The sequence below is a fragment of the Suricata suricatta genome, chromosome 6 (genome assembly GCF_006229205.1).
Source record: "Suricata suricatta isolate VVHF042 chromosome 6, meerkat_22Aug2017_6uvM2_HiC, whole genome shotgun sequence".
Lineage (NCBI taxonomy): Eukaryota > Metazoa > Chordata > Mammalia > Carnivora > Herpestidae > Suricata > Suricata suricatta.
The window spans coordinates 28,747,674-28,771,254 of NC_043705.1; the positions used below are offsets into that span (position 1 = coordinate 28,747,674).

Genomic DNA, 23,581 nt, shown 5'->3' on the forward strand with positions numbered 1-23,581 from the left:
CGCGTAATTTAAAACATTGTATCAGTAACAAAAGGTGCACCTCGTGGGTGGAGTTGTGCTCTCAGACGGCGAAAGTCCGGGTTCGGCAGCAGAGTGTGAGTGAGCAGGTACCGGAGGGGGAGCAAGTGTCGCGTCTTTGGTGAGTTTCCGGCTCTCCTGGAGCACAGCGGCTGTAGGAGCTCTTGCCCTCGCGGGATAGGCTTTCGGAAACGAAGCTGCCGCCATTCTTTTTCTTTATCCGTCTGTCCTGCCTTTGGGCCTCGGGGGGCGAGCTTGGAGAAGGAGCCTAAAGCTAATTATACCACCTCCTCTACTGGTGGGCGAGGCACCCTATTTAGAGTGGGGTTTCTGCTTTTGGAGCAAGGTATCTGTTCATTCCTATTGATGGTCGGAAATGCTTAAAACTGGATTATATGATTAAGCCCTCTGATCCCCTTACGCTCTACTGGAATTTGAAGGGAAAGGGGAGTAGGAATTCAAGCAGCGAGAGGAAGGTGTCCTGGGGCAAGGAAATGGTTTCTTACCTAGAATTTGCGGCCCTTGTGTCCTTTAAGATTCTCCTCCTTACCCACTCTTGTCTCTTTGTAGACCTAAGCTGCCCCTGCTGTCATGTCGCAAGGGATCCTTTCTCCGCCAGCCGGCTTGCTGTCAGATGAGGAAGTTGTAGTCTCCCCCATGTTTGAGTCCACAGCTGCAGATTTAGGGTCTGTGGTACGCAAGGACCTGATATCAGACTGTTCTGTCATCTCCACCTCCCTGGAGGATAAGCAGCAGGTAAAGGAGTTGGACAGTGGCTTGGCAGCAGGAAGTGATATTCTCAACCTACTAGTTGTCCATACAGAATTAGTCTGAGGGCAAAGACCAGCAATCCTGAGGGTCTGGGAGATCAATTCAAAATTAAGATCATGACAAGTAAAAAATGTAAATGTTTGTGTTCATAAGAAGAACCATTACTTACATTGCATAAATGAAACATTGTCAAGTGCATACTCTCAGTTAATCCTGAGGGGAGGCTAATAATTCTCTCCACTGTGAGGAGAGATGTGTTAAATAATTTACACAAGAGTGTACTGCCATTAAGTAAGGTTTTTAATACCAACTGTAGCTTCCATTTATGGAGCCTTTTTGCTAAATTGGGGTTTCTCGGCTGCAGCATTATTGACATTTGTGGCCAGATAATTTGTTATAGTGGACTGTCTTGTACCTTGTAAGATGTTTAGCAGCATACCTGGCCTCTACCCACTAGATGGCACTAGCTCCTTCCCACTTCTGACGACCAAGGAACTTCCCCTGACCTAGCTAAATGTCCCTTAGCCGGGAAGTGGCTCTAGTTGAGATTAATTCTGAGAAGTCTCCTCTTTTATAGAGAAAGTTTCATGAGAGCAGGAACTTTGATAAAGTCCCTGACTTCAGACTACCAGAGCCTATTCAAGTTTCTGGGCCATAGTAGGCAGATCTCTAAATATTTGTTAAATGAATGAGTTGGGTTCTATTACTAACCCCATTCTACAGATAAGGAAACAGAGGCAGAGAATCTAAAGATTCTGTTCAAGCTGTCATTCTTCTAAATGATGGAATTGGGACTCAAATTTAGGTGCGTCTGCCCCCAGGGTGCTTAACTACTATGTTTTGCCAAAATACCACATGTTGATTTTCATGCCACTTAACCAATTCTTGTTCAGAAAGTCAATGTGGCAAGCCAGGATTCTAAGATACTAAAGATAGCAAAGGCTTATAAAGTAGTAAAAATACCCATGTGGATTGGAATAATTATGGAACTATAGAGTAGCTACACAGGGACATTTGAGGTGAAATGGGCGTAGTAGTAGCATGATTCTCTGGAACTATGCTATGTTTGCCCATCTGGTTGGAAGTAACTGCTGATTCCAGCCTGGAATTTTGCCACAGGTTCCATCTGAGGATAGTACAGAGAAAGTGAAAGTATATCTACGGGTCAGGCCCTTGTTACCTTCAGAGTTGGAACGACAGGAAGATCAGGTGAGTTTCGGAGGAGGGAGGATTCAAGATGGAATGATGGAGTACAGAAGTTCACAGGATTGTTTCCTTCTGTGACACCTGTTTCCCCCCCCCCCCCGCCCCCTTCTCAGGATTGTGTCCGTATTGAAAATGTGGAGACCCTTATTCTACAGGCACCCAAGGATTCCTTTGCCCAAAAGAGCAGTGAGCGGGGAATTGGACAAGCTACACATAGATTCACCTTTTCTCAGGTATGGAGGTACTGGTTTATGAGCAAGGGACCAACATTTAGGTGCAGCTTTATTCTCTTTAAACGGAAGATTTTTACTTGACTGTGAGTTCCTTATACATGCAGGTCTACAATTTTGGAGACTCTTGTTATGTGCTAAGGAGTGCATCAAGTACTTTATGTGTATTAATTCCCAATATTTCTATATTATTATTGTCCCTATTTACCTGATTTGGATATTATGGCTCAGTGAAGGCTATGTTGCTGAAGCCATGTGGCTAGTCAGTGGTAGAGTTAGGACTTGCACCTAGATCTACCCATCCCCAAAGCCAACACTTGTGATCATTGTGTAACCCCATTGTGAGTACAGTGTCAGACATAGTGGCTAGTATTCCATAAGTATTTGTTGTTTGGATGAAAGATGCACTGGAAGAGAGTAGTTTAGTCTTCAGTGTTTGTAGTGCAGCTGGCAGCACTGTAGGAAGAAATTGCTTGAGTAGTGTCCAGATCCAGTCACCCAGGCGCAGGAGGCAATTGGGAGATGAGGGATGGGCCTCTGAGAAATTGGGTCTATCTCTAGATCTTCGGGCCAGAAGTGGGACAGGCGTCCTTCTTCAACTTGACTGTGAAAGAGATGGTAAAGGATGTACTCAAAGGGCAGAACTGGCTTATCTATACATATGGAGTCACCAACTCAGGGAAAACCCACACAATTCAAGGTGAGTTAGTAGCCCTCACAGAATTGCTGATTGGTCTATAATGGTTTTCGGTTTTGTTTTTTGTTTTATTGTTGGGGTTTTTTTGGCCTTTTGATGCTTTTAATTGGGGAACAGCACTTACCTGTCCATCTTGCATGTGCTCCCAGGTACCATCAAAGATGGGGGAATCCTACCTCGATCCCTGGCTCTGATTTTCAATAGCCTCCAAGGCCAACTTCATGCAACACCTGATCTGAAGCCCGTATTTTCCAATGAGGTCATCTGGCTAGACAGCAAGCAGATTCGACAGGAGGAAATAAAGAAACTGGCCCTGTTAAATGGAGGCCTCCAAGAGGTGAAACGTTGGTGTTCACAGAGGTGGGGATAGGAGGACAAATCTCTGGAAAGGTTTGTGCTTATCTTTTTCCCGGGCCCCTCCAGGAGGAGCTGTCCACCTCCTTGAAGAGGAGTGTCTACATTGAAGGACGGACGGGCACCAGTAGCAGCTTTGACAGTGGCATTGCTGGGCTCTCCTCCACCAGTCACATGACCAGCAGTAGCCAGCTGGATGGTATGTACCATGACTGGGCTCTGTGCCAAGTGACAGTAGACACCCACTCCCTTGCTCCCAACAGCTGCCAGGGGTAAAGACCAGAGGTTGCAACCTGAGTTGCTCCTTGTAAAGCCCCTGCAAGCCATAGGGGAGATGAACTACTCTAGAGTTGATGCCCTATACACGGGCTTCTTCCCCAGAAATGAGTCACCGATGGGCACAGCCAGACACTGCCCCTGTGAGTGTCCCTGCAGACATCCGCTTCTCCATCTGGATCTCCTTCTTTGAAATCTACAATGAACTGCTTTATGACCTGTTAGAACCACCTAGCCAGCAGCGCAAGAGGCAGACTCTGCGGCTGTGTGAGGATCAGAATGGCAATCCCTATGTGAAAGGTATGGGAAAGTGGGAGGCAGGCAACAACCCTGAAATGGGACTTGGGAGAAACCAGGAAAAGTTAGGTGCTCCCATTTTATGTATTCCTTTCTCTTCTTTGCCTCAGATCTCAATTGGGTTCATGTTCAGGATGCTGAGGAGGCCTGGAAGCTGCTCAAAGTGGGTCGTAAAAACCAGAGCTTTGCCAGCACTCATCTGAATCAGAACTCTAGCCGCAGGTGAGTGTGTTGTAAGAGTCAGCTTTTCACCGTGTTCTAGGAAACATCAGTCTTCCACATGGTCATGGAAGATATACAATAACTTTTCTTTTTTTTCTGGATTTCCAGTCACAGCATCTTCTCAATCCGGATTCTGCACCTTCAAGGGGAAGGGGATATCATCCCCAAGATCAGCGAGTAAGTTTTTCCATTTAGAAATTTGGGCTTCGGGGCACCTGGGTGGCTCACTCATTTGAGCGTCTAACTGCGGCTCAGGTCATGATCTGTATTGGCGTGCTGCTATCCGCCCAGAGTTCCCTTTGGATCCTTTGTCTCCCTCTTTCTCTGCCCTTCCCCCTCTTGTACGTGCTCTCACTCTCAAAAACAAACCTTTAGGGGGAAAAAAAAGGAATTTGGGCGTCTTGGTCATAAGTGGTACTGGAGATAGGGGATAAGGGAGGGCCTCAAGAATTACTTCTGTTAGGGTGCCTGGGTGGCTCAGTCGGTTGAGCCTCCGACTTCGGCTCAGGTCAGATCTCACGTTCGTGGGTTCAAGCCCCGCGTCAGGCTCTGTACTGACAGCTAGCTCAGAGCCTGGAGCCTGCTTCTGGTTCTGTGTCTCCTCTCTCTGCCCCTCACCCTCTCATGCTCTGTCTCTGTCTGTATCAAAAATAAATAAAACATTAAAAAAAAAAAAAAAGAATTACTTTTGTTAGAGTCTTGCTCTGCTTCCTTGAGTAGAGATTCTTGGTGGGTCCTCCCCTCCCCGGAACTATAAGAAGGGCTGGAAAGCTCATAACATGTGGGGTTCTTATGTCAGATCCTCTCCACTATTCAAGGTTGTCACTCTGTGATCTGGCTGGCTCAGAGCGCTGCAAAGATCAGAAGAGTGGTGAGCGACTGAAGGAAGCAGGAAACATTAATACTTCTTTGCATACCCTGGGCCGCTGTATTGCTGCCCTGCGCCAAAACCAGCAGAATCGGTGAGCTTCTGATTACAAGCCATGAGCTGGGATGGTCTGGAGTACTGCAGTTTGCTGAAAGACTTCCTGGTCATCACTGGGGATGATGCTGGGGTACCCCAAAGGCTGAAATTCTGCTCACAGCTCTGTTCTTCCTGCTAGGTCAAAGCAGAACCTGGTTCCCTTCCGTGACAGCAAGTTGACACGAGTGTTCCAAGGCTTCTTCACAGGCCGAGGCCGCTCCTGCATGATTGTCAATGTGAATCCCTGTGCATCTACCTATGATGAGACCCTTCATGTGGCCAAGTTCTCAGCCATTGCCAGCCAGGTAAAAAGTTGTAGGTGTGATGGTTGTGCTCTCTTTGGGCGGGTACCTTTATTTAAGGAATCTACTAGGGCCTAGTTATGAATTCAGTTGATTTCCCACCCCACCCCTAGCTTGTGCATGCTCCACCTGTGCAACTGGGATTCCCATTGCTACATTCATTCATCAAGGAACACAGTCTGCGGGCATCTCCCAGCTTAGAGACAGGAGTTAAGACAGATCCAGGCCTTGATGATGACACTGAAAATGAAGCTGATATCTCCATATATGGCAAGGAGGTGAGAATACAAAATACAAAAAAGCTTTGGTGTAGCAGCTTGAGGGCTATGTATTTTCCATGTTCCCTTCCATTTGATCGCCTGTGCCCTGTGTGTTCCTCCTAGGAGCTCCTACAAGTGGTGGAAGCCATGAAAGCACTGCTTTGTAAAGAACGGCAAGAAAAGTTGCAGCTGGAGATTCAGCTCCGTGATGAAATTTGCAATGAGATGGTGGAGCAGATGCAACAGCGGGAACAGTGGTGCAGGTACCAGCTGAGTGACAGCTCTTGGTCTGTCAGTAGGACCAGAGGGTGGGAAATAGGAACTATCATAGATCTTGTGCCTCAAGATCTGTCTCCCAAGCTTATTTCTCAGAATCTTCACTCCTCTTTTTTAAAAAATATTACTGAAGTATAAATGACACATAATGTTACATTAGTTTTGCATATGCATCCTAAGGATTTGACAATTCTGTACCTTATTCACTGCTCACCACCATATGTGTAGTCACCATCTGGGGCACCGGGGTAGCTCAGTTGGTTAAGCATCTGACTCTTGATTTTGGCTCAGGTTATAATCTGACAGTTGTGAGTTCCAGCATGGAGCCTGACTGAGATTCTTTCTCTCCCTTTCTTTCTCTGTCCATCCCCCACTCATGCATCCATGCTTTCTCTCTATCAAAATAAATTAAAAGAAAGTATAGTCACCATTGGTCAACCATACATCATTATAATATTTTTAATTGTATTCCCTATGCTTTACTTTTCATCTCTTATTTTATAACTGGAAGTTTGCACTTTTGAATTTCTTTTACTATTTTACCCATTTCCCCTCCCCCTTCCCCCCTGCCCTCCAGCAACCACCAGTTTCCAGTATTTAAGAGTCTGTTTTTTGTAAGAGTCTGTTTTTTGTTGTTGTTGTTGTTGTTGTTTTTAAGTTGAGACCTGCAAGGCAAGAGCTTGAGCCCTGCTTCAGGCCCCATGCTGATAGTGGGGAGCCTGTGTAGGATTCTCTCTCTCCCCTACCCCCTCTCAAAAATAAATTTTAAAATGGGGCACCTGGGCGCCTGGGTGGCTCAGTCGGTTAAGCGTCCGGCTTCAGCTCAGGTCAGATCTCACAGTTCGTGGGTTTGAGCCCCGCGTCGGGCTCTGTGCTGACAGCTAGCTCAGAGCCTGGAGCCTGTTTCAGATTCTATATCTCCCTCTCTCTCTGACCCTCCCCTGCTCGCACTGTCTCTCTGTCACTCAAAAATAAATAAAAAGCATTTAAAAATTTAAAACATAAATAAATAAAATAAAAATGGGGCACCTGAATGGCTCACTGGGTTGAGCGTCTAACTTCAGCTCTGGTCGTGATCTCAGGTTCATGAGTTCGAGTCCCACATCAGCTCGCTCCTATCAGCACAGAGCCCGCTTCCAATCCTCTGTCCCCACCCCTTTCTGTCCCTCACCAGCTTATGCTCTCCAAAAATACGAAAGCAACAACAAAAATGACAAGACAGAAATAAAGTCTAAAAGTTTAAAAATAATTTTTAAAAAAAACTGGCTTTTATTTTTGCTCATTTGTTTTTAGATTCCACATATAAGTGAAATCATATGGTATTTTTGTCTTTTTCTCTTTTATTTTATTTATTTGAGAGAGAGAGAAAATGTGAATGGGGGAGAGTCAGAGAGGAGAAAGCAAGAATCCCAAGAAGGCTCCAAACTAACAGTGCAGAGCCCACTGCAGGTTCAAACACACAGTGTGAGATCACAGCCTGAGCCAAAGTTGGATGCTCAACCAACTGAGCCACTCAGGTGCCACTCTGACTTCACTTTACTTTTTTCATTCCATCCGTGTCACTGTACAGGGCAAAATTTCATTCTTCTTTATAGCTGAGTAGTATTATATTGTGTGTGTGTGTGCATGTATGTATACCATATCTTTTTTATCCATTTCTTTTGTTCTCTGACAGTGAACATTTGGACACCCAAAAGGAACTATTAGAGGAAATGTATGACGAGAAACTAAAGATCCTCAAGGAGTCACTGACAAGTTTTTACCAAGAAGAGCTTCAGGTGAGTTGTCCTGAACCAGCCCTAGCCAGCTACTGATTCCCATCACTAGGCTGCCTGCAGTAAATAGAGCTTTTAAACTCCGGTACAGCAAGAATATGTAACTCGAGTTTTTTCTAATGTCTTTAGTACTATATATGTGTCATTCTATGAATTAAGGATTTGGTTGGCCTAGAAAATGGTATAAGTGCTAATAGGCTTTTGAGGCATAACTGTCAAGGAAGGTTTTATTCACCATTCAGTCATCTGTTCCTGCAGGATTTGTCTGACTATGGATGGAATTGTGCTCTCTGCTTTCCTTAGGAGCGGGATGAGAAAATTGAAGAGCTAGAAGCTCTTTTGCAGGAAGCCAGACAGCAGCCAATAGCCCATCAACAATCAGGGTCTGAACTGTCCCTTCGGCGGTCACAAAGGTTGGCAGCTTCTGCCTCCAGCCAGCAGCTCCAGGAGGTTAAAGCTAAACTGGAACAGTGCAGAGCAGAGCTACGCTCCACCACTGAAGGTGAGGAAGGAGAGAGGCCACGAAGCATGAAAGTGGTTCAGAGAACTGTTCTTCAAACTTGGGCCTTCAGACTCCAACTCCAAGATAATTTCCTCAACTCGGACCTAATAGCCCCCTCACCTTTCATTCTAAATTGCACATGGCCTCACTTTCTGTATTTTCTGCAACCTACTATTAACTCAATGAAGAGGTAAGTCCAAGGCTAGAAAGCCTACATTTTGAAGTTTCTTTTTGCCTTCTCTCAGAACTACAGAAGTATCAGAAAATGTTAGAACCACCACCCTCAGCCAAGCCCTTCACCATTGATGTGGACAAGAAATTAGAGGAGGGACAGAAGGTAATTTATACCTTTCTCTGTTACAAAGGCTCTTATATAAGGCAACTTTCAACCCTGTATCTGTGGTTTACATGACAACCACGGGATTTTGTGCAGTCCTGGAGAGGGGCTACTTCATTTAGCTGACTTGCCTTTCTAATTATACTTCTCTTCAAATGGCTATCCAGTTCCTCCAGATCATTATCCAGGTTGGTCTTGGCCAGTGTGGTTCCTACTCTTGTTTTTTTTTCAGAATATAAGACTGCTACGGACAGAGCTTCAGAAACTTGGTGAGTCTCTCCAGTCAGCAGAAAGAGCCTGTTGCCACAGCACTGGGGCAGGAAAACTTCGCCAAGCCTTGACCACTTGTGATGACATCCTAATCAAACAGGTAAGGGCACCTGATATATTTCCATCTCTCCCATCAGCCCACCCCAGAGTATATGTGAGAAAGAAGAATGAGAAGAGAAAGGCAGAGATTTGGGGGCTACTTTTAGAATTAGGGGAGTTTGTTTTCTTTGCAAAGTAAAAATAACCACTAAGTACAAGGCACTAGGCTATGTAATTTATAAGCATTTTCTCTATTGTAACAACCCTATAAAAATAAATACTACTGTATTTCATTCAAAATGTGTAGACTTTAAGAGGTACCTGGGTAGGTTGGTCAGCAGAGCATAAGACTCCTGATCTCGATTGAGGCCTGAGTTTATTTTTTAATTAAAAAATAAATTATTTTTAAGTTTTTTTCCCCTGAGAGATAGACAAAGTGTAAGCAGGGGAGGGGCAAAGACAGAAGAAGACACAAAATCTGAAGCAGGCTCCAGGCTCTGAGCTATCACCACAGAGCCCAATGCAGGGCTCAAACCCACAAACTGTGAGATCATGACCTCAGAAGAAGTTGAATGCCTAATGGATTGAGCCACCCAGGTGCCCAAATGGGTGTAGAGATTAGAAAAAATAAACTAAAAAAAAAAAAAAAAAAGCTGTGTATCCTAATCTCTTACTTTGATACTTACACATGAAAGCCCTTGGAGGTTAAGTGAACTTACTTGAACTCATGCTGCCTTATGTTAAAAAATGTCTTTCTCTTCAGTGCTATTTGTTTGGGTCTTAAGGAAAATACCCCCTGCTCAATTGTAAGCTCTGACTTAAAGAATTAATCTTTATAAAAACAGTTGTTAGTAATGGATAGCACTTACCTTGCCTTTTGTTTCTGTAATACACCAGACAGGATACACCAGACAGAATGGTTTTCTATAACTTTTTTCATCTTCCTTAGGATCAGACCCTGGCTGAGCTGCAGAATAACATGATGCTAGTGAAACTGGACCTTCGGAAGAAGGCAGCATGCATTGCAGAGCAGTATCATACTGTACTAAAACTCCAAGGCCAGGCTTCTACCAAAAAACGCCTTGGTGCTAACCAGGAAAACCAGCAACCAAACCAACAGCCCCCAGGGAAGAAACCATTTCTTCGCAACTTACTTCCCAGAACACCCACCTGCCAAAGTTCAACAGACTGTAGCCCTTATGCACGGATCCTGCGCTCACGGCGCTCCCCTTTACTCAAATCTGGGCCTTTTGGCAAAAAATACTAAGGCTGTGGGGAAGGAGAGCAGTCGTCACTCTAAGGCGGGTCAGCTGCTTGAGAAATAAGTCTCGTTTAAGCTTTACCATATACGTGGAACTGTATCCAGAATGCAATATACAGGTACTAGTTATTTTCCTCCCTTTTGTAATATAATCACCTACGTAATCTCATTGCTTTTTTACTTATATGGTTCTTTGCACACACAAAGTTATATTAAATAAACATATTATTCACATATTTTGTTTGAATTCCAAATTTAACAAATTCATTAAAGCAGAACTTATAAAACAGGGAAAAAATTGAAAATTAAAAATTCAGGCCCCTTGGAACCTTGCACAGGAATGGCAGTAGAGATGTGTAACTAGAATACAGCTAAGAAAGCTTGGTAAGAAATGAATTCAAGGGACATTAGATATTCTAAACCTTCCTTAATATAAAATGAAGTGTCAGACTTTAGGAGGTGAATGGGTAACAAACTTGTTCTGGAAACAGTAAAAGAAGGCTGGGCCCTGAGCTCAATAATCCATGACATCAACAGTTCAAATTCATTACAGCAGACATTACAGGCATAGCATATTACCTCCTACTAAATACACACACACAGGCCTGAAACCTTCCAAGAGCACAGCAAGAATGACTCCCCTTGCCTTGTCTAAACAGGTGAAGGCTGAAAGGAACCATTCTGTCAGAGATAATTGGCGGGGGTGCTGCGGGGAGGAGGGGGGAGTTAACACAACTACATCAAAAAGTATTTATTATAACAGATCAGGTTGAAATGAGTTTATTCTTGTCTATACAGTCACAAAATTTAACACTCCTGAATGTCCATGAAATTATCTGTAATCCTCCTTGCTTTGCTTTAGTAAGAATATAGGTAACTCCATAGGCTCGTTTGCCATCAACAGTTCCATGCAAAGTAAGATTCTTTTTGCCCCCTTTTGTTCAACTCTAGTAAGTTAATTCCAATATGAAAATTTCTAGGAAGAGTTCTTAAAATGATGTTTTGGAAGAATGTCCCCCCAGGGCCAAAAACAAATGTGTAGCTTCACTCCATTTAAATCTTAACCTCCGACAGCAGTCATGCTCAGTAAATCCACAAATGATGAGGTCATATCTATCCGGTGCTCTGACCTTCCTAGCGTATCCAGTGCCCCTACTGCCTGCAGAGGGTAGAATGGCACACTTTTCTCCCTTCCATCCCTCCCTGAAGAAATCTCTCACTCCCAGCAGCATTAAAACTTGGTTCCTGTAAGCCTCGCCTGTGCTAAAGTGCTGTTAAAGGGATATTTTTTAGAAGGGGGAGAAAAAGTCTGGGAAGAAGACCCAGATTCGTAGCCGCTCTCTGAACAGAAGGGAAATAGAAGTGCTTCTAAACGGCAAAAGACAATGTCCATTCCTGCCAGGATTCATCAGTCTACACCACAGGTGATTCCGTAAACTGTCCCCAAGGAGCTGTTTCCATCTGTACAAACGAAAAACTAAGATCCTTGGAAGAACAGATGTGGCCATTCCTTACACAGAAGTAAGGCTTAACAGGGGTCTAATAGTGTACTGGCTTGAAAACAGCCAACTATGGTGTGACTGAAGACAAGTTGAGCGGAGAAACTCTGCGCGTGGGAGTGTTGTTAGCAGACAGCGAAGCAGGGAGGAAAAAGGGAGCAGGCATCTCAGTAGACGGAGTCTCCCCTTGGTTCCGAAGCTGTAGGATTTGTCTGAGCAAGGCCTTCCCTTCTTCCCGGGTCTGAAACAAAGTGAGGAAAGTGTTTCAAAGTCTATCCAAGGCTGTTCTCAAAAACAAGTTCTAAAATACTGATGTAAAAGTTTCACAGATCAAGACAGGTTTTCCACTTCTTACCCATCTTCTACCCTCAGATGATAGTAAACAAGATATGTTTTATTTTGAAGTTTATTTATTTTGAGAGAAAGAGAGCACAAGCTGGGGGGGGGGGGAGCAGAGAGAGAGGGAGACAGAATCCCAAGCAGGCTCTACACTGGCAGCACAGAACCCATGTGGGGCTCGAACTCATGAACTGTGAGGTCATAACCTGAGCCAAAACCAAGAGTCAGATGCTCAAATGACTGAGCAACCCAGGTGCCCCTTAAACATCGTATGTTTGAGCCTAAAATCCAAACCCTTGAGTGAAGAACTGCTACTCACATCATTGAATGCGCAACACTTTTGGGCACAAGTTGAAGCTTCATCCCACAGCTTGCACTTAAAATAGTACTGTGCCAAATAGCGGAAAGCAGTGCTCTCCTCCAAGTGCTCCACTATTTCCTAGACAGGGAAAGCAAGAGTGACTGAGGTGATGAGGATACAATCAGCAACCCAATTCACATGGGCATGAAACATACCCCACAGGAATAGATGTCTTGGATATATTTGATGTAACACTGGGCAGCTTGTTCTGACTCAGTCAACTGTTCATGAAGCCTACAAAATAAATTGGTCTGTAAGTACAAATCAGATCTCAGAGCAAGCTAATGGTACAAAGCAAAGCACATGATAAAGACCCAAAAAATGGCAAAAGAATTATAAATTTTGACATAAATGGTGCACTGGGACCCAGAATAGTACTAGTGTCCCAATGTGATGGTTACCTCATCAAAGCTCAGCCTCATTCCTCTGATACTGGTGATGGAGGGAGAGTAGGTAAATACTTAAAGTGGGTAACACATCTTTCTAAAATTCTCTGGTAATCCTCTGGGCAAAATTTTATAAAGATACCAAGCAATTCAGACTATTTTTAAGAATCCAGAAAAGAACTGGCAGAAATAAAACTGCATTTACGAACTTCTTTGCCTACTATTTCTGAGTCATTATTTCCTTGAGCTTTATCTGGGGGAGATTAGTACTTAAAATAGTTTTCCTAGATGGCTTTGATATGAACATTTTATTTCTTTCAATTCATTCCTGATCCCTTGCCTAACAGGAAAAGCAGTTCCCCCTTTCGAGAGGAGTCTCCTGAGTCAAAATGACAACTTCCAGACCAATATTCATACACCCTGCTGCGCTTGCACACTCATGTAGGATGACGATGGGGGCTCTAGAGCATGCAGGATGCACCGTACCAGAGAAGCCAGCAGAAATAACAACAGCTTTTCACTCCTTTCACTCACTTGGCCAATTTCACCAGAGCCATTTTCTCCACATCTCCCACGGCGTAAGCTCTCCAATAACACTGTCAAAACAATAAACTGGTCACTGACCATTGTCCCAGGTACCATGACCTACCACATAAAGACTCAAGTCTTACAAGGCTCCCAGAAGTTCAGATTTACAGAACGCAAAGCATTTTTACTAGAACAATACTCCCACTGATGATGTCAGCCCTGCTTTGCTTTTTAGCCTACGCATCTATAAATACTTAACATGTTCCTAGGTAGACATAAAAATGAAGGGAAATTAGAGCACAGAGAGCCGAACACTTCATCCAAACATCAGACCTCCAGTCAAATTATCCAGGACCCAAATTATACCTTTTTAGCTTCCACTAGTTGATTGAGTTTCTCATAACATTCTCCTAAAGCAACCAGCATACGAGAATCATTGGGCCTAAGAAAGAAGAGGAATAGGCAGTCTGAGCAAAGACTAAAAATAACTAAAGTCCAGCCCTGAGGACACACTACCTCCAACCACTAAATCAAATCTATTAGGGATTAGCCTTTAATACAATACTTGATATAATTTTAGTATTTTGTGTTCACAATTATACTATTAACTAACCCATCAGAATATACTACATAAAAATACTATAAAAAGCATGTGGCAAGTTTAAACCCAGGTCGCTAAGAGTCAAAACCATTCATTCACTGTGATTCTTCAGTAGTTATCAAAAGATAAAGAAAAGTATCAGCCCTTCTCCTAACAAACACATCATCATCAACTGGTCAGACTCACCGAAGTTGATGGGCCCGCCTATAATAATAAAGGCAATAAAATGGCATCTTAAGGATTTCATAGGTCTGTCCAAGCCCATACCAGGCTCTGTAGTCCCGTTTATTGACCTCAATGGCATGTCTAAGAAATGGAAGAGAGACTGGTAAGAGGGCAGAATCAAGGTTAGCGACTTATAGGCCCAAGAGAGGCTCTGAACATCACAGTAATCCCCTCCCCCTCATCACTCAACTGCAAACTCACCTGTACGCCTGAATAGCAGCAGATGTGTTCTTCATTTCCATGTACTCATGTCCCATCAGTGTCCAGGCCCCAAGATACCGAGGATTCAATTTCAAGGCTCTCTGGAAATATAAGGCTGCTTTCTCATGCTGAGAACGCAAACTATAGTAATTGCCTGATTGAAAAACAAAAGACATATAAATAACTAGAGAAATAAAAATAAAAGTGCCCTAAAATAGCATTCCACAGAGCAGGCATGAAACCATAACCTATTCCCCCAAAGCATTTGTAGAAAAGCCCAACTGTACATGAAGGGAATATCATTATTCCCTTGGGAAATATCTATCTATCACACATTCTGGTTAAAAAAAAAAAGTGTTCCTTACCACTTCAAGTTTTTCTTCAGTTTATTTCATCTGGATATAGCACTTATACATATTTTAACAAAGGGTAGAAATTTCTACAGTTTGGTAGTTTTCCAACTATATTCCTAGGTTTCTAAACAGGTACTTCAAAGGATAAAAAGGCAGAGCTCTGAGCTCCTCCTATCTCCCATAAGAATGAAAACACATCTATGAGCATTGGTCTTGAAAAGAGCAAGTGAAAATTTTTAAGAAGATTTTAGTTGCAGAAATGGTATAAAAACCATTTGTCTTAAGTCAACTGGTAAATGGATAAACAAAACATACATATCCAAACAATGGAGTACTACTCAACATTAAAAAGAACTAGTGAGGGGCACTTGGGTGGCTAAGACTTCCAACTCTTGATTTTGGTTTGGGTTATGATCTCATGGTTTGTGGGCTTGAGCCCCACATCGGGCTCTGCATTGAGAGTGCAGAGCCTGCCTGGGATTCTATCTCCCTCTCTCTCTGCCCCTCCCCAACTTGTGCACATGCTGAGCTCTCTCTCAAAATACATAAACTTAAAAAAACAACAAAAAAAAAACTAGTGAAACATGCTACAACGTTGATGAATCTCACTAACAGCTAAGTGAAAGAAGCCAAACAAGAAGACTAAAAATTGCAAGATACCATTCATATGAAAATTTCTAGAAAAGGCAAAATGTAGAAAGAGAAGGCAAACCTGTGTCTGCTAGGGGATGCAAAAGGGACTGACCGCAAATAGACTCAAGGGAACTTCCAAAGGTTCCAGAATGTTCTAAACTGGATTTATGGTTATGGTTACACAACAGTATAAACTTACAAAAACTCCTTGAATTATAAACTCAAACTTGGTAAATTTTATGTTATGTAAATTATAAAGCTGGGGGTTTTTTTCATTAAAGCTATTTTTTTAAGTTTATTTATTTATTTTTGAGAGTGAGGGAGGGGCAGAGAGCAAGGAGAGAGAGAAGCCCAAGCAGGCTCCACACTGTTAGCACAAAGCCCCAAGTGGGGCTCAATTTCACGAATCATGAGATAATGACCTGAGCTGAGATCAAGAGTCAGATGCTTAACCAACTGACCCACCCAGGCACCCCAGGAATAAATTATTTTGTTTAAAAAGGATGCGTGGATAGAGGGGATTGAGGCACAAATTTCCAGTTATAAAGTAAATAAGTCACAGAATACAAAGTACAGCATATGGAGGGAATACAGTCAATAATACCTTAGTAAGTTTGTATCATGACTATGCTTATCATGGTGAGCCTTCAATGATATACAGAATTGGAGAATCACTGTTATATACCTGAAACTAATATAACATTATACTTCAATAATAATTTTAAATCCCCACAAATCCTGTTTATAATGTAGCTATGAAGCAGAGTGTTTATAACAGTAAAAATGAGAAAATAACCTAAATAGTCATCAGCTGGAGAGTAGGAAAAGGGAAGAATTAAAGCTATATATATCAGCATGGTCATTTCTAGGCCAAAGTACTGATCCCCACTCAGGAAAAAGGGTATAGCTTTATATATGCCCTAGCTTCTACTAAAGGAGTGAGGATGACAGAGATATTAAGGAACTCAGAACAGTCCAAGTTTTGAGCAAAGATTAAGTAGATGAGATTTTTTTAAATCTTATTTGGAGCAGCTAAAATAAATTGAATGATTAAAAGCATACTAGGCAACCTACACTGTAATAAGTGCTCTCTGGCACTTTTAATCTAATCTTCACAATTACATGAGAGAAGGATCTCCTGTTATTTCTTTGTGAATGAGAAAACTACAGCAGAGACAGGTTAGGTCCAAAGTCACACAACTAGTTAGTGGTAGAACCAAGATTTAAACTTAGGTAGTCTGGTTCCAGACTCCAAACTTAACTATGCTATACTGTAGTGTAAGCTATTTTACATGGTACATAAAATCTTGCCTCTCAGACACTGGGACTCCAGAAAAGACACAGAAGGGAACAATCAACTCACATCAAGACATAAAAGCAGACGCCAGGACTAAATAGGAGATCCATGCCACCACTCTATTCATAAGAGGATTCCTTTCTCTCAGCTCCTGAGGTTCTTTTTTCTTTTCTCTACCCTTTTTTCTCCTTTTATTTCCTCTGAACTGGCTATACTATGAAAGCTGAAGTATATTTTTTTGTCATAAACTAATACTCCTTATTTTTCATCCCTAATATAAGTGGGCTGAATTCAACAATTTATTAACCATATGTCAGGCACTGTGCTGCACATTTACAGATATACTGAGGGGAAAAAACACAGTTCATTAAGGAATGGAGGTTCCTCAAAAAGTTAAAAATAGAACTACCCAACAACCCAGCAATTGCACTACGAGGTAGTTATCCAAGGGACACAGGTGTGATGTTTCAAGGGGCACATGCACCCCAATGTTTAAAGCAATGCTATCGACAATAGCCAAAGTATGGAAAGAGCCCAAATGCCCATCGACAGATGAATGGATAAAGAAGATGCAGTATATAAATACAATGGAGTATTAGTAGGCAATTAAAAAGAATGAAACCTTGCCATCTGCAACAACATGGACAAAACTAGAGGGTATTATGCTAAGCGCGATTAGTCAGTGAAAGACAAATATCATATGACTTCACTCATGAGGACTTTAAGAGATAAAACAGATGAACATAAGGGAAGGGAAGCAAAAATTTAAAAAAACAAGAAGGGGACAAAACATAAGAGACTCTTAAATACAGAGAACAAATTAAGGGTTGCTGGAGGGGTTTTGGGAGGGGGCGGGCTAAATGGGTGAGAGGCATTGAGGAAGACACTGTTGGGATGAGCACTGGGTGTCATACAGAGGGAATGAATCATTGGAATCTACTCCTGAAATCATTATTGCATTATATGCTAACTAACTTGGGTGTAAACTAAAAAACAAAATAATTTTTTAATAATAAAAATAATAAAAACAACTATAAAAGCAAAACAAACAAGAAACTCCTAAGTAATTGCTCTTCATATGGAAGGCTCTTCATATGGAAGGGTAGGTAATAAAATAGTATAATATGATTTTAACTGGCTTTAAGTCACTGAGGTTTAAAAAAGGATTATTCCTTATCTCCCCCAACTCTATTTCCTTTTTTCATGTATAGGGCACTGTTATCCATCTGATTGCCCAGTCAGAATTCCTATTTGTTCTACTTCCTAAATACCTTTTAAGTCCAACAGCCTCTCTCCATCCCTGCTGTCAATACTTCAGGGTAGGCTCTCATCATGCCTACACTGGATTATTACAAAAATCTGAAAAATCTGAGAACATTCATCACTTTCCAGTTTAAGTTCCTTCAGAAGGCTCCTACTGCCTTCATAAATAAAATCCTAATGTTCAGCAAGGCATAAAAGCCTCTTCAAGATAGAACCCCTTTCTGATCATTCCCAGCCCCCACACCATGCTTCCAGATGCTGAGCTACTTCAGGCAGAACGCCTGCTTCATGCTTTGGTGCTATGCAGTACAATGCCCTTCCTAAGTCAATCCTTTTGCTCCCTTATTGAACTCTTTCACTTCTGCCCAGCCTTCAAGCTCTACCTTCTCAAGAAGACTTCCTTAATAATCACAGAATAGATTAGATACTTTTTTTTAATGTTTTATTTATTTTTTATACAGAGAGAGACAGAGCATGAGAGGAGGAGGGGCAGAGAGAGAAGGAGACACAGAACCAGAAGCAGGCTCCAGGCTCTGAGCTAGCTGTCAGCACAGAGCCCGACGCAGGGCTCGAACCCACGAACATGAGATCTGACCTGAGCCGAAGTCGGAGGCTTAGCCAACTGAGCCACCCAGGCGCCCCTAGATTAGATACTTAAGTACTCTCTTAGCATCTTAGGTTTACCTCAATCATAACACTCAATCCACCACCGCATTATAGTTACTTTCTTATAGTCTTCCTTGATGGGTAATAAGGGTAGGTAATACAATAGAAACCACAGTGTCTGGCACTCAGAAGATGCTCAGAAGATGGGGCACCTGGGTGGCACAGTCGGTTATGTGTCTACCTCTTGATTTTGGCTCACGTCATGGTCTCAGGAACTGTGAGTTTGAACCCTGCACTGGCTCTGTGCTGATGGTGTGGAGCCTGCTTGGGATTCTGCTGCTCCTTCTCTCTGCCCCTCCCCAGCTTGTGCGCTCTCTCTCTCTCCCTCAAAATAAACTTTAAAAAAAATGCTCAAAAGATGTTTTCTGAATAAAATGGGGTTCTGCCCTCACCTTAATGGACTTTATACTTTCTTTATAATGCTCTGATATTGAAAAGAATGTGTCACCTATGTTCCAATAGAACTTATTACACTTTTTAAAATGTTTATTTATTTGGGTGTGGGGAACACATGCCTGAGTGCAGGAGGGGCAGAGAGAGGGAGGGAGAGAGAAGATCCCAAGTGGGTTCTGCAGTGCCAGCACAGAGCCTAACATGGGGCTCAGTCTCACAAATTGTGAGATCATGACCTGAGCCAAAAATCCAGAGTCAGAAGCTTAAATGACTGAGCCACCCAGGCACCCCACGACCTATTACATTTTTTTAATGTTTTATTTATTTTTAATAAGCTTAACCAGCTTAATGATAACCAACAACCCTCAGACCAACTTGTTTTATTTATTTTTGAGCGAGAAAGAACACCAGATGGGGAGGGTCAGGGGGGCTGGGAGGGGACAGGGTATCTGAAAGGGGCTCTGCACTGATAGCAGCAAGCCTGATGTGGACCTCGAACTCATGAACTGTGAGATCATGACCTGAGCTGAAGTTGGACACTCCAGGGAGTCCTAGGACCTATTTCAGTTTTTTAATGCCTATTCTCCAGATGGGGCTACAACTTACTCAAGGGCTAGAAATATGAAATTGATGAATACCTGAGCCAAAATCAAGAGTCAGACGCTTAACTGACTGAGCCACCCAGATGCTCCTAGGATTAGAAATTCTTATAAGCTTTTTAGTAACATTAAGGTTAAAATATACACACTTTTGATCCAACCTTCACTGCTAGGAATGGATCACACAGCGAACAGTTGTATAAACATACAAAAATAAATGTACATATGCAAGCATGTTTGCTGAAACTATTTTTATATTAATAAGGAGGGGCCACAACTTATATAATAGAAAATGTTTAAATAAAAATAAAAATGGTACATCTATGCAATAAAATACTAAATAGCCATCAAAAATAATACAAGTCTGGATGTACTAAATAGTGAGAAAGCTATATTGCTAATTTTTTTAAAAAGAAAAAGTTACAAAGCAGTGTATATAATGATATCGTTTTTATAAGCAAATTATACACACATATGTACCAACACACAAATTGAGTATTCACATGTATTCACACAGAAAAATATTCTGGAGTCATGCTCACCAAATAATCTTGGGGTTGGGATTATACTGTGCTTTTACATTCAACAGTATATATTTTGTTATCTTTGGCAGTTTGAAAAGTTTGTTTACTTTTGAGAGAGAGAGCACAAGCGGAGGAGGGGCAGAGAGAGGGGGAGACAGAGGATCTGAAGTCGGCTCTATGCTGACAGCAGAGAGGCCGCTTTGGGGTTCAAATCCACAAACTGGGAGCTCATGACCTGAGAGATGCTTAACCAACTGAGCTACTCAGGAGCCCCTCTTTGACACTTTTGTTATTTTTTACATTTGTATTATTTATAGTAAAAATAAATCTTAAAGGAACAAAAGGTAGTGACTCTTACCAATTACACAGCATGTTTCTACACGATATTTATCAATCTCACAGAGGTTGTGAGCCAGATAACTCAACTCTGATTTCATGCTCTGGAAGAAAAGGAAAAATAATCTAAGCATGAGTTAAGGAACCCCCTAAACTATTTTTCTCATAGCTAATGCAACTGGTGACAATCCAAGGCAGGAGATTAAAGCACAAAAGAGCTTGATCAACTCTAAGTGAAGGAAGCAGCTCACCCTGACATAAAGAAGGTTGGAGAATGTGTCCATATTTTCAATCCTGTAAGGATCTTGTTTCCTTAGCTCATTAAAAATAGAGAGGGCTTTGTCAATATCTGCAGGAAAAAAGATAAGAAAGTTTAGAAAACAACACAGTGCTACATTCAGGATGTGATGGTATTTCATTGTCCTTATTCACTCACCTCTGATATTGTGATAGGCAACTGCAATTTGGGAAACAATATATGAGCTCTTAGAGAAGCCCACATCAATGAGATTCTGATACTTTTGCAGGGCCTCCTCTATCAACTGCAACTCTGTGTATATATGAGCCAGAAAAAACTCTTTCATCCAGGTGTCTGGCAAAGACAGGAACTTCAGCTGGCAGCAGGAGAGAGAGGGACACACTTAATATACTTTGACCTCTCTCCCAAATGAACATCAAGGAACTATCTTTATTGTCTAAAGAAATTTATCACTAAAACTTTATGAGAGCTCCTAACAAACGAACAGAGGGCAGTTTGATTAAGTGAATAGGACTTAACAAGCACAATAGGGAGGAATGACCTAGTTAAGGAAGACTTCAAAGAAAAGACTAGAATTTCAGGTGAGGTTAGAGGATACACAGAACTTGAAAAGAAAAAAAGAGAGGAAGAGGAAAAAAAGATAGTATTCTAGGCAGGGCAACAACATCAATAAAGGCAAAACAATCCTGAGTGTGAGTGAAAAGGATGAGGAAAGTAGCTTAGTTTGAGAGGAGACTGTGCTCAAAAGTAGTGAAAAAAGTAAAACTAAACAGGTAGGGGAGGTCCTATGGTATTAACAGGAAGTGGGATACAACAAGAAACCACTGCAATTTTTGGCAAGAGAAAGACATGATGACATGGGCATTTTAAGAGTAAGTGTGAAAAAAGTATGCATGATAGCTTGGGAATGGGAGTGTACAAATGGAAAAACTAGATTAAAAAAGTGACTATTACTTATAAGTAATCCAAATCTAAGATGAAAACCAAGATGGCAAAGAAAACCAAGAGATGCATACAAGGACACCATGGAAATGTCTGGAGACAGACTAGATAAAAGGAGAAAAGAGAATAACAAATATGACTGTGAGGCATCAAGACTGGGTGTCTTGAGAAATAGTGATGGTATCAAGGGAGTCTTTCAAGCTGGGAGGAAGAAAGAGAATTTGGTAGGCAAGATCAGAAGTTTGGTTTTGCATATTTTGAATTCAGAGGAAAAAAAACTCAATGAAAGTCTAGTAGGCAGTTAGAGATAATAAATAGGAGTAAACCAAGATAAGACTTCAGACCCAGATTTAGTAGCATGTATCATTACTGGGGGAAATCAACCAGCCTTTGGCTCTTTAGAGCCAACAAAAGCAAGTGCATTATCAATTCTACTGCAGAACAGCAAAATGAACTCTATAGACAAAGTCATATCCTAACAACTAATAAAATGACTGCAGTTTAAAAAGCAATTTCATATACTTTATTTCATTAAGTAACGAATCTTTAAATCTCTACAAAGTCGTAGGACAGCTCAGAGGAGACCTTAAAAATGTTTTTAATACAATCCTTGGTATCAGAGAAACCTTTCCTGCGGCATCTGGATGAGGAAAGAAAAGTATAATAGTATTTAGTCTATAAAGCAAGTTATATAAAATGTGAATGTGAATCATGAAACGAAAAGATATTCTAATACAACTAGACACATACCCAACAGCACTACCAAACAGAGCCAGACATGAGTCTTTGAAATGAAGACTGAAACTCCAAAAATGGAAGAGATTAGAGAAGAAGCAAAAACCTAACTACAAACAAAGGTTTAGCAAACCTCTTTCCTCCCACCCCATCACAGAATTACGTAAGACTTAGAGCAGAGGGTCTTTCACATAGCTTCTCTCAATTTACCATCTCTTTGTCTGTAATCAAGTTACAGAGTTCTAGCCAGGCTCCCCAGTGCAAAGGCAAAACATGAGTAGCCTCCACAAACACATCAATGGCCTCTTTCACCAGGTCCAGTTTTCGAAGCACCACACCGTATCTAGGAAAGAGAGAAACAATCACAGAAGAAGTTAATGTTTCATAACACATCCCTTCTATTCCGGAGAAAATGTTATAGAAAGATTGAAATTACTCTAACACTTACAGATAAAGGCCAAATCCATCAAGTTCCCGAGCCTGGTGTTTTTTGCTGAGCTCCACTCTCAATTCTCTAAGTGCCTCATTTTTAACTTGTCCTTTCTCCAGAGGACCTAGGAAAGAAACAAAATCTCAGATCTAAGAAAGATGGCCAATCTTCATTTCATAGACCTACACATTCCCCTTGACATTAACCAAAGTTACACCTGGAACTCCCAGCAAATACTCAGAAGTGGCCAACAACAGTTTATGCCATTCACTTTAATCCAGAAACTACCACTGATAACTGGTCTGCAGTCATATTTTGTTAGGCCCACAAAGGTTTTTAAAACTTCAAAATATTGTTGACAGTGCTGCTGTGAACATTGGGGTACATATGCTCCTATACATCAGCACTTCTGTATCCCTTGAGTAAATCCCTAGCAGTGCTATTGCTGGGTCATAAGGGAGTTCTATGGATAGTTTTTTGAGGAACCTCCACAGTTTTCCAGAGCGGCTGCACCAGTTTACATTGCCACCAACAGTGTAGGAGGGTGCCCGTCTCTCCACACCCTCACCAGCATCTATAGTCTCTTGATTTGTTCATTTTAGCCACTCTGACTGGTGTGAGGTGGTATCTCAGTGTGGTTTTGATTTGTGTTTCCCTGATGATGAGTGATGTTGAGCATCGTTTCATGGGCCTGTAGGCCATCTGGAGGTCCTCTTTGGAGAAGTGTCTGCCCATGTCTTCTGCCCATTTCTTCACTGGCTTATGTGTTTTTTGGGTGTGGAGTTTGGGGAGTTCCTTGTAGATTCTGGATACTAGCCCTTTATCTGATATGTCATTTGTAACTATTTTTTCCCATTCTGTCGTTGCCTATTAGTTTTCTTGATTGTTTCCTTTGCAGTGCAGAAGCTTTTATCTTGATGAGGTCCCAATAGTTCATTTTTGCTTTCATTTCCC

At 41.8% G+C, this 23,581-nt stretch overlaps 2 protein-coding genes across 2 annotated transcripts in view; one reads left to right on the forward strand and one right to left on the reverse strand.

Moving 5' to 3' along the window:
• The first annotated feature begins 69 nt into the window (after positions 1–69).
• Positions 70–10,293, forward strand: KIF20A (kinesin family member 20A). Its single transcript, XM_029941982.1, has 19 exons — positions 70–139; positions 589–774; positions 1,909–1,998; positions 2,109–2,228; positions 2,787–2,925; positions 3,072–3,259; positions 3,346–3,475; positions 3,658–3,852; positions 3,960–4,071; positions 4,180–4,248; positions 4,890–5,033; positions 5,175–5,340; positions 5,451–5,615; positions 5,721–5,860; positions 7,549–7,651; positions 7,952–8,150; positions 8,396–8,487; positions 8,720–8,857; positions 9,746–10,293. The coding sequence occupies exons 2-19, from the start codon at positions 610–612 to the stop codon at positions 10,061–10,063; spliced, it is 2,673 nt and encodes an 890-aa protein (XP_029797842.1). The 5' UTR covers positions 70–139; positions 589–609; the 3' UTR covers positions 10,064–10,293.
• A 500-nt stretch (positions 10,294–10,793) lies between these two features.
• CDC23 (cell division cycle 23) overlaps positions 10,794–23,581 on the reverse strand; it is a 17,125-nt gene continuing 4,337 nt past the window's right edge. The window contains exons 5-16 of the mRNA XM_029941981.1: positions 22,646–22,751; positions 22,408–22,540; positions 20,698–20,875; positions 20,513–20,610; positions 20,284–20,365; positions 14,198–14,351; positions 13,958–14,077; positions 13,537–13,612; positions 13,177–13,238; positions 12,412–12,490; positions 12,215–12,334; positions 10,794–11,797 (exon numbers count right to left, since the gene is read on the reverse strand). Coding sequence (XP_029797841.1) covers positions 11,627–11,797; positions 12,215–12,334; positions 12,412–12,490; positions 13,177–13,238; positions 13,537–13,612; positions 13,958–14,077; positions 14,198–14,351; positions 20,284–20,365; positions 20,513–20,610; positions 20,698–20,875; positions 22,408–22,540; positions 22,646–22,751 — 1,379 coding nt within the window. The 3' untranslated portion in view covers positions 10,794–11,626. The remainder of the gene's footprint in view (positions 11,798–12,214; positions 12,335–12,411; positions 12,491–13,176; positions 13,239–13,536; positions 13,613–13,957; positions 14,078–14,197; positions 14,352–20,283; positions 20,366–20,512; positions 20,611–20,697; positions 20,876–22,407; positions 22,541–22,645; positions 22,752–23,581) is intronic.